The following is a 14,712-nucleotide window of genomic DNA, read 5'->3' on the forward strand; positions in this document are numbered from 1 at the left end:
TGTATGTTACTGTAGACAATCACTCTGAATGTCTATATACATATTACTGACATTATTGAACAGCTTTAGAACTACCAAGTTTTTGCACTTTGACTTTATTAGTTGAATAAACGTCATCCTCTGCCACAAATGTATTTCATATCCGCTGAAATTCTGTGGCTTAAATCTCTCTGACTCACTTGTTTGAAGTCATTGAAGTGATCTATCTGGAGGATCCATCTCCCAGGTGTGTTGAGCACAGCTTTTATGTTACCTCTCCAGAAGGGCATGTGAAATGTTTTTTCACCCATCTCCCCACCCCCACCCCCACCCCCTCCAACAAAACGAACTCATGTACCCCACTATGCAAATAGTCGTCTTTAGTATTGTTGTGGGTGGCATAGAATCATAGAATATCAGGGTTGGAAGGGACCCCTGAAGGTCATCTAGTCCAACCCCCTGCTCGAAGCAGGACCAATTCCCAGTTAAATCATCCCAGCCAGGGCTTTGTCAAGCCTGACCTTAAAAACCTCTAAGGAAGGAGATTCTACCACCTCCCTAGGTAACGCATTCCAGTGTTTCACCACCCTCATAGTGAAAAAGTTTTTCCTAATATCCAATCTAAACCTCCCCCACTGCAACTTGAGACCATTACTCCTCGTTCTGTCATCTGCTACCATTGAGAACAGTCTAGAGCCATCCTCTTTGGAACCCCCTTTCAGGTAGTTGAAAGCAGCTATCAAATCCCCCCTCATTCTTCTCTTCTGCAGACTAAACAATCCCAGCTCCCTCAGCCTCTCCTCATAAGTCATGTGTTCTAGACCCCTAATAATTTTTGTTGCCCTTCGCTGGACTCTCTCCAATTTATCCACATCCTTCTTGTAGTGTGGGGCCCAAAACTGGACACAGTACTCCGGATGAGGCCTCACCAATGACGAATAGAGGGGAACGATCATGTCCCTCGATCTGCTCGCTATGCCCCTACTTATACATCCCAAAATGCCATTGGCCTTCTTGGCAACAAGGGCACACTGCTGACTCGTATCCAGCTTCTCGTCCACTGTCACCCCTAGGTCCTTTTCCGCATAGTAAGATGAGGTTTAGGAGCAGTCCCATGAATAATTGATTAATTTGATGTGGACATGGAAACATTGAGACCCATATCCCATAGCATTGTTAAATGTGGAAACCTAGTGACTTAACGCAGCACAGGGGAGTCCGTGTCAAAACTGGGATTAAAATACAGTGGTCCCTAAGTCTCAGTGCCACACTTGTTCCTCTCCAACAGGCTGTTTCTCATGTCACTGATGTGTCTTCCCACATGCATTCCTTTTGGCTAGAATGCACATTGGCTGCTCAGTGGAGCTGCTTGTTTGGCCATAAGCAGCTTTCTGGGAGGGAGTTTGTGATGAGGCTAACACCATCAGTGGCAGCGCTGAGTGGCTAAGGGAGAATGTGCATGTACGCATGCACACATGTAGGTGTGTGTGTGTGCGTGCCTGTAGAAAGCTGAGATTAGCTTTCACATTTTTAGGCCTTCAAAACCAGGACTGGGGTTCATGGGCATCAAAAGCTTGCCCTGCTGTTCTGCCATACAAAAATAGCACGGCCATTCTTGGCTCCAACCACTCCTTGCCTTTTGTGGTAATTATTGAGGCTGTTCCTCATTCTTGTATTTGACATGTAGGAGGAGATTTACAAAGGCCTAAAGGGCAATTCAGTGCTGAACTGCTATTGAAATTTGATGGGATGGGCACCTTAGAGCCTATTTGTGTCTTTGAATATCTCCCTCATAAATTACATTGGACTGCAGCAGACTCTGAGAACTGAGGAATACAATTACAGCTGTGGGAAATGGTTGTAATCTGCTATACAAAAGATACACATGTATGCTTATCTTTGAGAACTTGTGGAGGAAGAGAGAGATCCCAGCAGCCTAGGAAAGGGCAAATATAGCTCTTATCTATAAAAAAAGAGAATAAGGATAACTCGGGGAACTATAGACCAGTCAGTTTAACTTTGGTACCCGGAAAGGTAATGGAACAAGTAATCAAACAATCGATTTGTAGGCACCTAGGAGAAAATGAGGTTATAAGTAACAGTCAACATAGATTTCTCAATAACAAATCATGTTAAACCAATACCTAATATACTTCTTTGACAGCCTTGTGGATAAGGGGAAAGCAGTATATGTGATATATCTTGATGTTATTAAGGCTTTTGATGTTGTCTCAAACGATCTTCTCATAAACAAATTAGAGAAATATAGTCTAGGTGAACCTCTTCTAAAGTGGGTGCTCATCTAGTTGGAAAAGCATACTCAGAGTAATTACCAGTGGTTCACAATCAAGCTGGAAGGGGCATATAGATCGAGGTCCTGAAGGGATCTCTACTGAGTCCAGTTCTGTTCAATATCTTCATAAATTATTTGGATAATGCAATACAGATTACCCTTGTAAAGTTTGTGCACAATACTATGATAGGAGGGATTGCAAGCACTTTGGAGGACAGGATTAGTATTCAAAATGGTTTTGACAAACTGGGGAAATGGTCTGAAATAAGATGAAATTCAATAAGGAAAATGCAAAGTATCACAATTAGGGAGGAAAAATCAATTGCACAAATACAAAATGAGAAAGCACTGTTTAGGAAGGAATACTGCAGAAAAGGGTCTGAGAATTATAGTGAATCACAAACTAAATTTGAGTCAACAATGCAATACTGCTGCAAAAAAAGTACACATCATTTTGGGGTGTGTCAGATATTTTAGGACATTGTAAGCAAGATGTAAAAAAAGTGTTTCTTCCACCCTATTCAGCACTCAAAGGCCTCAACTGGAGCACTCAGTCAAGTTCTGGGCACCATTCTTTGGGAAAGATGTGGAGAAAGTCCAGAGCAGAGCAACAGAAATGAAGAAAGGTCTAGGAAACATGACCTGCAAGGAAAGATTGTTATGTCCACCTCTCAGTCTTCTCTTTGCCAGACTAAAAAAACCACCATTTTTTTCAGTCTTCTTGTACATAAAAGAGAAATGTGATAAATTGTTCTCCTTAACCACCGAGGACAGGACAAGAAGTAATGGCCTAAAATTACAGCAAGGGAGAATTAGATTAGACATTAGGAAAAAAAACCCTAACTGTAAAAGTAGTTAAGCACTAAAACAAATTATCTAGGGAGGTTGTGGAATCTCTGTCGCTGGAGGTTTTAAGAAAGAGCCAGGGATGATCTAGCTAATACTTTGGCCTACCTCCATGCAGGGGCCTGGGCTAGATGACCTATATGATTCTGCATTTCTGTGATTCCATTGACTCTCTTCCTTAGCAAAGTACCCTGCAAGAACTGAGCTGGTCCAACCTTGCTTAGTTTATAGGAACTAGCAGAGTTGCTGTCCATGGTTTTACAGCATGCTTGTAGGTTAGTGATTTTCTTGTAGTCATTTGAAGCCCCAGGGAGGGCACTACCAGCAGCACAAATCAAACCCTAGTGTTTTATATAACAATGTAGAGCACTATCTCTAGGCAAGACACTTAAGAGAATCATAGATTTTTAAAGCCAGAAAGGACCATTAGATCTTGTGTGACCTCCTGTACAATACAGAGCATAGATTTGTATCCAGATACTGTTATAAAAAAGGGCTTATATGCTATTTTATATGAATGTTCAATAAGTTTGTTCTTATAACTTAGCATAAGTTACTAACAGCATAAGTGATTAAAGTAGTTGAAGCCTTAGGCCGAGGTCAAGCTGACCTGAGAGGAACGCTGAAGAAGCAGCTACAAAACCAGTTGAGACTGCCCGTTATCACTGAAGATAAAAAAGAATGCAAAGAGTAGGACTGTCTGTCTCCCGGAGCAAATCCAGCACCCGGCAACGGACTCTCCACTCAGCAACAGAACTGTCCAATGGGAAAGAGCAGAGACCCCCTACTCAAATTAAGGGTTTGGACTTTGGACATGGGTGAGGGCAGTGTTAGCAACTGTAAAGGGTATAATTGCTTGCAATTTCTGAGGGGCAGGGTCCCTCTCCGGAGGCACCCAGCTCGAGCTGTATTTCTGTACACCAATAAAAGATGCCTGTGTAGATTGGACTCTGAATCTAGAACTCTGTGTGATCCTAGAGTCGAATCAAGCACCTAGAGGGGTGAGAGCAAGGGCTAATTGTTTTTTCCCCTAACAGTTACCAACACCCACCCACCCCCACTCTTTAAAATAGATAGACATGAATCAGCAAGTCTAGATCCCTAGTCACTCTCCAGTGGGCAAATTCCTAGTGAGATCCAAACGTCAGATTTTGAAGTAGAAAGGGCTCTGAAACTGTTCGTTTTTGTTCTTTATTATTTAAGTACCAGTGATAGGATACCAAATACAGACAGCCCCTGACCTGAAGACATACAATTCCAACAAGAACGACACATGCATCCACACAAAGTAGGAGGCCAGTGGAGGTAATGACAAGGAAATTCTTTCCTTAAAATATATTACTATTGCCTCTATACTTCTGAGCATCACAGTGAACCTTATGGAAGGATTTCAAAGAAGAGACACTATTGACCTGTGGCACAGAGTAGGGTGGGAGTTCCAGCTACAAAGAAAGATATGAACCTGTTTGAGGGGAGAAGTGTATTCAGACCTTATGCATTCTAGCATGCTGCCGTTTTCCCTCTGATGACTGATATAGCTTTCATAACTTATCTAGTTTGTTCTATCGTGAGCTTTCCGATTTTTATAACTCATGGTACAAGTGATGGATTACTTGTTAAGGAGGGTTACTATTTCAAAGGTGTGATCTTGAGCAGGGCTTGTCCAGGGTGAAAGACCCAAATTCTGCAGTGAGTAGAGCATATATTATAAACGTGTTAAGCATACAGGTCTTTTCACCTCTCTCCTGTTTTACAGTAGAATGATTTGAATCAATCAAGTATCCACACTTGTGATCATTCTAGTCCCTCACTTGGGAGTCAAGGTAAATAATGAATGAAGCATTTTAAATTAACTGTTTGCAAACACTCAAAACTTCCTTTCATAACTAGGTTTATGTCTTCACCTGTCTTTCCCCTACATATAGCAAATGCACTCATTAGTCCTCTTAAAGGGCCAAATCTAATGTTTTAAACACTCAACTGACTGAAAAATGGGGAAGTGTGTGGGAAAATGTAACTGAAGCATTCCTTAACAAATGAAAATATCTAAAATAATTTTACGTACCTCTCTTAAAAATATAAACACCACACACTTTTGGAATGAAACCAAAGCATGAGAAATTTCAACCCAAAATGAAATTGTTGAGATAGAAGCAAAATGAAAATAGGAGCTTGGAATGAAAGCGCTTTCTCAACCTTAACTGTAGCCTACTAATCATGCAAAGCTATGATAACAATGTTAATCCAAACGGAAATAAATCACATATAAAATGTACTTGACTGTCATTTTAAATTATTAGCATCAACTCTTTTCATGTTTCTAATTTCATATTGAAACTTTTTAAAAAAACAATAGAGTATGACAACACAATGATCTATTTAAAAAAATATAGCTTGATCACATTCCTTTCTCATTCTCAGCCTATTAATGTGTGTAACATTTTTTAGCCCTCCTTTCCTGCATTTGGGGAGGAGATTAGTATTGTTACCATCAATTAGAATGATACTGTAAGAAAAAATAGCACAATCCAGAATTTGTAATATAATCAGAACAGAGACACTAGATGAAGTGGATGCATGGCTGATCGGTTCAAGCATTTTGTTGAGCACACTGTGTTCAAGCACTATTCTTTTGAGAGCATTTCCTCCACCTCCCTTTTTTAATGTTTGTTTTTTTCTAATTGAAATAACTAAAGGAAATAGCTTGGAAAAAGGTACAAAAGATGCCTCAGGATGTACTGCTAGTTTTACCTTTCCAAAATTGGCTATGTGATAACAATGCTGATTAGAAAATGTGCTTTAAACATGAAAGGGTTCCAACATGAATTTCTAAAAGTTTATGGATTTCATGTTAAATAATCCCAATGTGTTAAAAAAAATCTGGGGGGGGGATCTTTTTTTAATGCATATCTTTTAAAAAAAATTTCTGATGCAGTTTTAGGAAGTGTGGGTTATTACTAGAACCTTTCTCTTTGAAAGTGTGGTTTTCACATAATGGCATACCTAAATTGGTAGTATATAACAGGAATTTAGATTCCTGAAATCATACTGGAAACGTTGACACCCCTATTACCTCACAAGAACCAGAAATTGAATTGAGGTTTTGTTGCTTTGTCAGGTTGTGGCAATGGACCCACAAGTCAGTAGCTCAATTTTCTACTTCTCTGCATCAAATATTCCCTTGAAAATCATGCATACAATCCTGAGAAATGGCAGGGAGGATGCTCTTAGAAGTGTTAAATATTTGGTTCACTAGGTCCTATCAGTAGGTAGGGCCTGCAGGGAGTTTGCTTATCCACCAGAACGATCTCATTATAAGGACAGTGATGTAGTGTGTGGTTTACTTCATACTCTGAAGCCATTCGAGGAAATAACTGAGTGAATGGTCCCTGTATTGTGCTATTATGAGTAGCAATAACTGGCAGCATATTAAAATGGAGATTAGGGAGTACAGCCACTCAGCTGAATGCAGCTCTGAAATTTCAAGGCTGTTGAATTATTCAAGTATTTTTCAATTTATAAAATAAATATGTGATTGCTTGATGGAGTGATAATAGAAATGGCTCAAGCTTGAGAAAATTCTCAGTACATATTTATTTGTCATAATTGTTTTCTGCCAGCATGAATGTATGTATTGATTGTGTGATGCTGTGATCAATGTTGTCATATACAAAGAAGGGTAACACTGGATCTGATTTTACAAAGTGTACTGAAAGATAAAGAAGAGAAAAGCATATGATCACAGCAGAAGTGGGGCAAAATTGAGAGCATATCTCAGTGGCACAAATAGCATTCTGCATGCTGCATTATTCTTCTGAGTAGTGTCTTCGGAGGGGATTCAGCAAAGCATGTAAGCACACCTGCTTAACTTCAAGCATCTGCTTTAGTCCATCCCTATTTAGGAAGGCACTTAAGTGCCTTCCTAAGTAAGTCCCAGTGAAGTTATTAAGTATGGGATATTTTTTCAAACAGAAATGTCAGTTGGGTGCCTAACTCCCACTCAGTTTTTTCAATGGGAGTTAGGCACGTAATTTGATACTTGTGACTTTGAAAATACTGTACATCCCTATGTGCTGCAGTTATTTGTACATCAGGACATTAATTCCCATGGATTTCAGTGAGAGTGTTCTTCCAGTAAGGCATCACCTAGGGTTGCCAACCCTCCAGGATTGGCCTGCAGTCTCCAGGAATTAAATATCATCTTTAGTTAAAGATTGTCATGTGCTGAAATCTCCAGGAATACATCCAACCAAAATTGGCTACCCTACGTCACCTCATCTGAATTGTATAGAGGAATCTGACCCTTATATACCTAGAATTATTTTACTTTAACTAAATATGTACAAACTCTCAGTGGAGAGGAAAAAACTTTTTTTTTTCTTAGCCAGATTTTCTAATCTGTTCAAATGCCTCCAGCTGTTCTTAGTCATGGTAAATGTACTTCATCAGATCTTTCTTGCTGTGCATTTTAGCAAGTCCCCTTTTTAAGTATCTGTTAGGTATATTTGTCTATTTCTCTGTGCATATTTCTTTATCTATTGTATTACCTTATAACTATGATATCTCAAATACAGATAGTTGATTGCCTGCTAAAATATCACTACCATGAAAAAAAAATCCCTAATGGAATAACAGAGACAATTCCATCCTGGCATGAGTGCTTTAAACCTTCTGTCAAAAACTTATTTTCACCTTCTCATGGATCCAGACCTATTGGTATTGCACTTGAGGAGACTGGGGTATTCCACATCTTATCGTTAACATATTTATAGTCCCTCCCAGCTGAAATGAGCTTAATGCAGCTACAACTGACTTGAATAGAAGTGTTGGTAGAGTTAAACTTGTGTAAAATTGGTGTAAGAAAGAACAAAATCAGACCAGCCCCCCCCCCACACACACACACATTAAAAGCACATATGAAAAAGGGACAAATATATTTCCTTAAGCCTAGTGTTGACCGTGATTCTACAGCTCTGTACCTTAATGCATTACCAGTAACCAACTGAATTTTACAACTGGGTGAATTCTAATTCCATTATGCATATTTTCCTGGGTAGTTAATGTGTTTGAGAAATTATTTACTTATAGTCTAAATCTATTAAAACAACCAAACATCTTTTTGGTATGAACTTTTTGATAGGAAAAAGGTGGAGTGTATGAGGGGACATGATAATATTAGTGGGGGTTCTCTTACTACTTTTACCTGTGTTGAGAATAGTAGTGGTTATATTTAAATGTATCCAAGTGTGTGTGCTTTGTTCATTTTTTGTCTCTGAACTGGCATGTAGTTTTTTCAGGGATTATATTCTGATAATAAACATTTGACAACCACCTTAGGAGTTACCACGCAGGTAATCAGTCTACGTATTACAAGTACATAAATTCAGAAGCTACAATTCGACATGATGCATTTATATGTGTCTGTGTGGATAGATATATACACAATGTTTTTGGAAACCTAAGGACTTGTCTATGCTTCACAGTTATTGTGGATTAAGGTATGGTATGAATTCAAAGCGTGATAGCTATGCTGGAATAGTTTGTGAGTGGACATTCTTATTTCAGAATAAAAGCGTCCATATGGGGAACTATTCCAGTTGCTTTTCCAATAAGACGAGCCCTAAAATTGTCTTATGTTCTTCAACTGTCCAGTGACAAGGCAGAGCATTTTTCAATAGAGGAAGATAAAATATAAATAATTCATTGACCTCAGAAAGGATCAATATGCATAAGAAAAGTCTTGGTGTTTTTTGTTGGCTGTAAAAATATACTAATCCTCTGGTGTCAGTATGTTATATGCAATGTGTTTCTGCAACCACTAACTCTATGATGCTGTTCAACAACAAAACTCTGACATATTGCCTCTAGTGGTGAACCTGTTATCCACTTGAAATATGAGGAAGAGTTTTGTTTTGTTTTTTGTTGATGGGAATTATGGTTAATCATCAGGAAACTATGGAAAATGCTACATTTTGAAAATTGCTTTGCAGGCAATATGCTATGCCTTCAGTCTTAAACTTCACTCAGTTAGGATCTCTTCCTTGTACAAAGTGGGACTATTCAGCTGTGTAGCACAAAATCTTATAGACAAATTCACGTCCAAATTTATTGTTGCATTTTCCAGTAAAACAAGGAAAGAAAGAGAGAAAATGATAAACCAACTGGTGATATCACCCATGCACTAAAGTGCCTGTTTTTGAAGGGAATTAAATTCCCTTCAATTTATCAGCTTAAATTCTGAAATGGCAAGACATTTTTCAGTAATGCTCCTTCCCTTTGACTATGGCATGAGGTGGTGATCTGATTCCAAATCGGGTTTATTGGTAAAGTGGGCAATGAATTTTAGCATGTATAGATCAAGAGATCTCAAAGCTCTTTTTACAAAGAATGGTAACTATCATTATCCCATTTTACAGATTGGAACTGAGCAACAGGTAGTTTAAAAGACTTGTCTAGAGAGAGGAGCAGAACCTAAGGTTCCTGTCAGTCCCATGCCTTTTCTTCTGGACCACATTCCTTCTCATCTGAGTTTTGACTTGAGGCTCATCAGGGCTAGGACTAAGATTGGAATTAGCCTTAGATAGTGCAGACATTTTGAGAAGAGCTGAGAGTTGAGTTTGGCTACATCCAAACTGGAAGGTATTCCTCATTCTCTTTTTGGATCTAACCAAGATCCAAAACATGTAGGAGTATGTGATTGATTCTGGATTTTCAACTGTAAATTTCCACTGAAATTCTAAGGATTTATTTTCAAGTTTTGCCCACCACAACTGGCAAAGTAGAATTTGGCTATACTCTCAGAGCCCGAGGGAATAGCTGGGTCTTGCATTGTGCCCTGAATTTCAACTGACAGGCTATTTCAGACCAATGGGGGAAATAAGTCTCAAAGCTGGGAGCTCTGACTCCAACTGCCAGATGTTCAAATCTAGGCACAATCAGAAGAAGCATCCTAACTAATCCCAGTTGTTGTGACTATATATATATATATATATATATATATATATATATATATATATATATATATATATATATATATATATATAAGAGCTATTTTACCAAGTAGCCAGAACTCAAACCACATAAAACCTGAGATCAACACCAAGAAGCTGATTCAAACCCAGGAAGTTAGGAACAGTACACTCTTCATAAAATTGGTGTAACATGCTCTAGTCATGGTTATTCCTGTTATTTCCAAAATTACAGTAAAACTACCAAATATAAATCTGTAGTTATATTACAGTGTAAGTAATAAGTACTTAAATAATATTTGTGCTTTACAGCAAACAGCAATAGAGCAAAATACAGAAAAACTGTCTGCATTTAAGCTTTTTCAGGTATTGTGTTTGTTGTCATAGAAATATCATTATTTCTGTATATGTGGTAATAGTTTCACTGAGCTTCATTCCAAGTAGAATATTTGTACAGCCAATTTATTTTTCATACTCCTTTAATACATCTCCTGAATTTTAAAAGCATTCATTCACGTAATAGTTAACTCTCTCTCTTCTTTTTGCACATGAGTGTATTATGTCTTCCAACACATTTGTCTAAGCTCACTAAACTAGATTGCAAGTGACATAAATACATGAATTGTCTTGGCATTTTTTCCATGGGGAATTCTAAACTGAAATAAATCAAGGTTAAGTGCTCTGATTAGCTGATCCTCCATTCAACATAAACAGAAATATGTAGTGGAATAAGTATTCTTCCATAGTATGTTTCCATGGATGCATCATGTTCAAGGGAGCTGACAGCATTAAAATTGAAGGTCCTGAGAGAGAAACCTAGGCTAATAAAGTGGCATTATAAACCAAAAGCATACAAACTAAATTAAATAGTAAAGGTCAAAATTACAAGCTGATAATGAGCTAACATGAAGAAGCTGTTACCTAATAACTTGTATAATGGAGTTAACATTTCTTAAAGATGCATTTTAATTTACTGATTATTTCTGGGTTTCCAAGCTGACAGATTTAAGGTGCTCAGTAACGTAAAGGCTGGAACAATCAGAAATGGAAATTCATTCTAAAATCAGTAGATTTGAACACTGGAAAACTGGGCATATGTCCCTTCTAAATTGTATAAAGTTCCCATTCCTAGCCCTGCAGATTTCCAAGATATGGGACTTTAAAAAGAATACATTTATGTATTGCAAGCTCATCTCTTCTGCAATACTGAATCTTGCCTGATCTAGGGCTCTAGCAGGGATGATTTTTTTTTTTTGGGTGGGGGGAAGGGACAGACACTTTGGGTTATTTGAAAATGGAACACCCTCTGGCCTCCCCCAAAATTAAATAAGGAAACTAATCAATCCATGAACAATATGGAATATTTCACTATATGGGTGGCCATTCCTTACACACCCTGATTCTAATATTGTCCTGTACTATATTGACAATGTTGAGTGGCAGTTATACTACTATGTCATACTTTATATGTTCATGTCATCGTAACATTTGACTATATAGAATATATACTCCTATACGTTTATAACAAATATTTATATTATATTACTTATTTGTGGACTCTTAAAAATGATTTTTTTAAAAGGCTTTTCTCCCAAATTAAAAAAAAACACCAAAATCTGGCATTGTACAATACATAGCAGTAGATAGTAAGGCTGGTTGTAAATTTTCTAACGTTTTTTGTGACAAAAATTGGGTTTTTGAGTAAACATTTATTTGCAAGTGTCTGCTCACCTTAAAAGTTTTTGATTTTTTTTATTGTAATACCATTTTTTAATGTTTGTTGACTTTCTACCAAAAAAACCCGCTCATTTTCCATGAAGTTAAAAACAAACCAAAAACCCTTCTTTTTTGAGCAAATCTAATTGATAGATCCTGTCCTGAAGTTACTTTGTTCATCTATGTTGCAGTTATGATTGGATAGAATTAACCTTGACTGAGAGTTTTGTCTGTGCTTAGCATCTTAGGAAAACTGAAGTACAGAATTACTGGTAGCAGGAACAGTAAAATACCAAACACTTACATCATATTATCTCATCCCCAGCATTTTGTAGTACTGAAAGCTCAGGCATTCCTCGTAACATCTTATCTAACTTGTTCTCTCATTTATCAAGAGAGGATGCCTTGAATCATTTTTCCTAATACTCTGTCCTGCTGCACAAACACCAATACTATTAAGAACTTTTTCCCCCCTAAGATCTAACTTAAACTTTTCCTTTCTTAGCTTCAGACCACTGGTCCTTGTCCTAACATAATCTGAAACTCAATAATTGCCTTCTTTCATTTATATTGTTACCTGGACGGGATTTGATTAATGCAATTCACTGATTATGACACCTTCTGTGACAGACGGCCACCATGTTACACTAATTTAATTCCAATATTTTATAATAATTCACTTTAAAATTACACAATAGAGAAAAAGAATAACTGCATATATATCATAGGAATTATCAAGATTTACCATAGATTCATTTGATATCTCTTTTCTACACAATTCATCTGATAACTCTTTTTCACCACAGAAAAATGGTGTTAATAGCAAAAAAGAAAAAAAATATAGGCAAATTTTGCACGGTACTTAAAAATTAATAGTGCTGCTAGATGTTCAATGGGAATGGTGTAAGAGAGAGTGTTTTTTATGCCAGCTGTGTAACTCTAAACTGCAGCTCTGATATTAGGCTGCTATTGTATTCAGTTGGCTGAAGACTCTATTTATATATACGTATATATTTATATATACACACATATATATTTCTCTTTTTCTTTTCTTTTAGCTGATGGATGCACTGACTGGTCGGTGGATTACAAGAAGTATCAAGTTCTAGTGGGAGAGCCTGTTCGTATAAAATGTGCATTATTTTATGGCTATATCAGAGCGAATTACTCTCTAGCACAAAGTGCTGGCCTTAGTTTGATGTGGTACAAAAGCTCTGGACCTGGAGATTTTGAGGAACCTATAGCTTTTGACGGAACTAGAATGAGTAAAGAAGAGGATTCTATTTGGTTTCGGCCAACAGTGGTGCAAGACAGTGGTCTTTACGCATGTGTTATAAGGTACTTTTATTTTAATTTATTATGCTTGAATACAGTGAAATACAATAGAATTATTGCTCTTAATACTGAAACTTTATGGTACCATCCACAGCACACACTGTTTTCAGTGATTTTGGTCTTTTTCCCCCTGATGGTGAATGTTTCATGAGTAACTTAGGTTTTTCTTTCTTCGTCTCACTCCCCTCTCCTATGCTTGCAGCATCAATCCTCTCCCACTTTCTATCCGAGCCGTCACCTTTGCCCTTCAGTAAATGCTGCCAGCCATAAGAAACATGCACAGCATCATCAACATTTTGCAATACCTTTTGCTATATTCAATTAATGTGCTTCACATGTGCAGGCTATAGATACCTTCCACCAAGTTAATGCTTCCTGGAGGCAAGATTGGGAGGTCACCGGACTGGGCTGGAAGTGGAGGAGAGGGCTTGCTGTCCCTGTGGCTATCTTCTTTGATCACTATCCCATTAGTAGCATTGAGAAGACTGCTAGACCTACAGAGTAATGATGCATACCACCCATTATTTTGTAGCAGCCTTATACATCTGAAAAAAGTAAACAGATTGTATCTTATATACAAAAGTATGTTCATGTGCTGTGACCTGTATTCTGCATTGCAACCTTGAGGGAGTTGAAAGCTGTAGAAAATAAAGGCTTACAGTGGATATTCCATCATGCTGTTATCTATTGTGTTTGCCAGATTGCACTATTGTTGAATGAATATATTTCTAAAGAATTCTCAGATTTTTTTATTAAAAAAACTTACCTTTTCAGTTACAGGATCAAGTTTGTCTCTCAAGATGATGAACTTTTTGTTCATTATTATTGCACAGTGACTCATCAACGTACAGCTGCTAAGAAAAAAGTCTTTTGTGTAGACAGACAAGAACTTTATACATTGTCGTTATGCTGTATAGCTACTTGTAAGAGTTTGTTCTTGAATTACAACTTAGATTATTTCTGTGACAGCAATCAGCACTCAGTATTCTCTTTTCAAACTCTGCATCCTCTTCTTGCAACAACTTGTTATTATGATACCCATTTAAATTATTTTCCTTGTTGTCTGACTATATCAGGAGGAGGACAGGAGACAATGGTTATGGCTTAATGAGGCCACAACTTTATTATTAGATGTCCGGAAGTACCCAGCAAATTAAAGAGTACAGTTCAGGTAACTCCATAATCATTTCAATATCTACCTGGGGACTTTCGTCAGCCCCCCTGACTTCTATCCTGGTCCCCAGCCAGCCCAAATGAGGATCAAGGTGGGCTATAGAGGAGGGGGTGTTTGGCTTCCTGCCTTGCCAGTCATAGGTGCCCTGAACCTCTCCCTATTCCACTCCTTTAACAAACACCTTTTTTAAAGTCTTTACCAAACCATCCATGTGATCTCTGTGTCCCCTCCCTTCAGAGTACCTGCACTGGACATCCACCACAAGGAGGCACCAGCAACTAGCTTGGCTGCCTCCCCCACATCCCCAGCTGGGTTCCCAGACATCTCTCACTGCCCTCTTTAATATCACACAAAAATGTATCTGTGCCAAAGTCTGACAGGTGAACCTCATTCCCCCTGAA

The 14,712-nt window shown here is 37.9% G+C and overlaps 1 protein-coding gene across 2 annotated transcripts in view; it reads left to right on the forward strand.

Annotated features, from left to right (window-relative positions):
• The window catches only part of IL1RAPL1 (interleukin 1 receptor accessory protein like 1), a 1,122,430-nt gene that overhangs the window by 591,082 nt on the left and 516,636 nt on the right, over positions 1-14,712 (forward strand). For both annotated transcript variants that reach the window (XM_073328235.1, XM_073328244.1), the window contains one exon: positions 12,861-13,140. In XM_073328235.1, coding sequence (XP_073184336.1) covers positions 12,861-13,140 — 280 coding nt within the window. The remainder of the gene's footprint in view (positions 1-12,860; positions 13,141-14,712) is intronic.

This window comes from Lepidochelys kempii, chromosome 1 (genome assembly GCF_965140285.1).
Source record: "Lepidochelys kempii isolate rLepKem1 chromosome 1, rLepKem1.hap1, whole genome shotgun sequence".
Taxonomy (NCBI): domain Eukaryota; kingdom Metazoa; phylum Chordata; order Testudines; family Cheloniidae; genus Lepidochelys; species Lepidochelys kempii.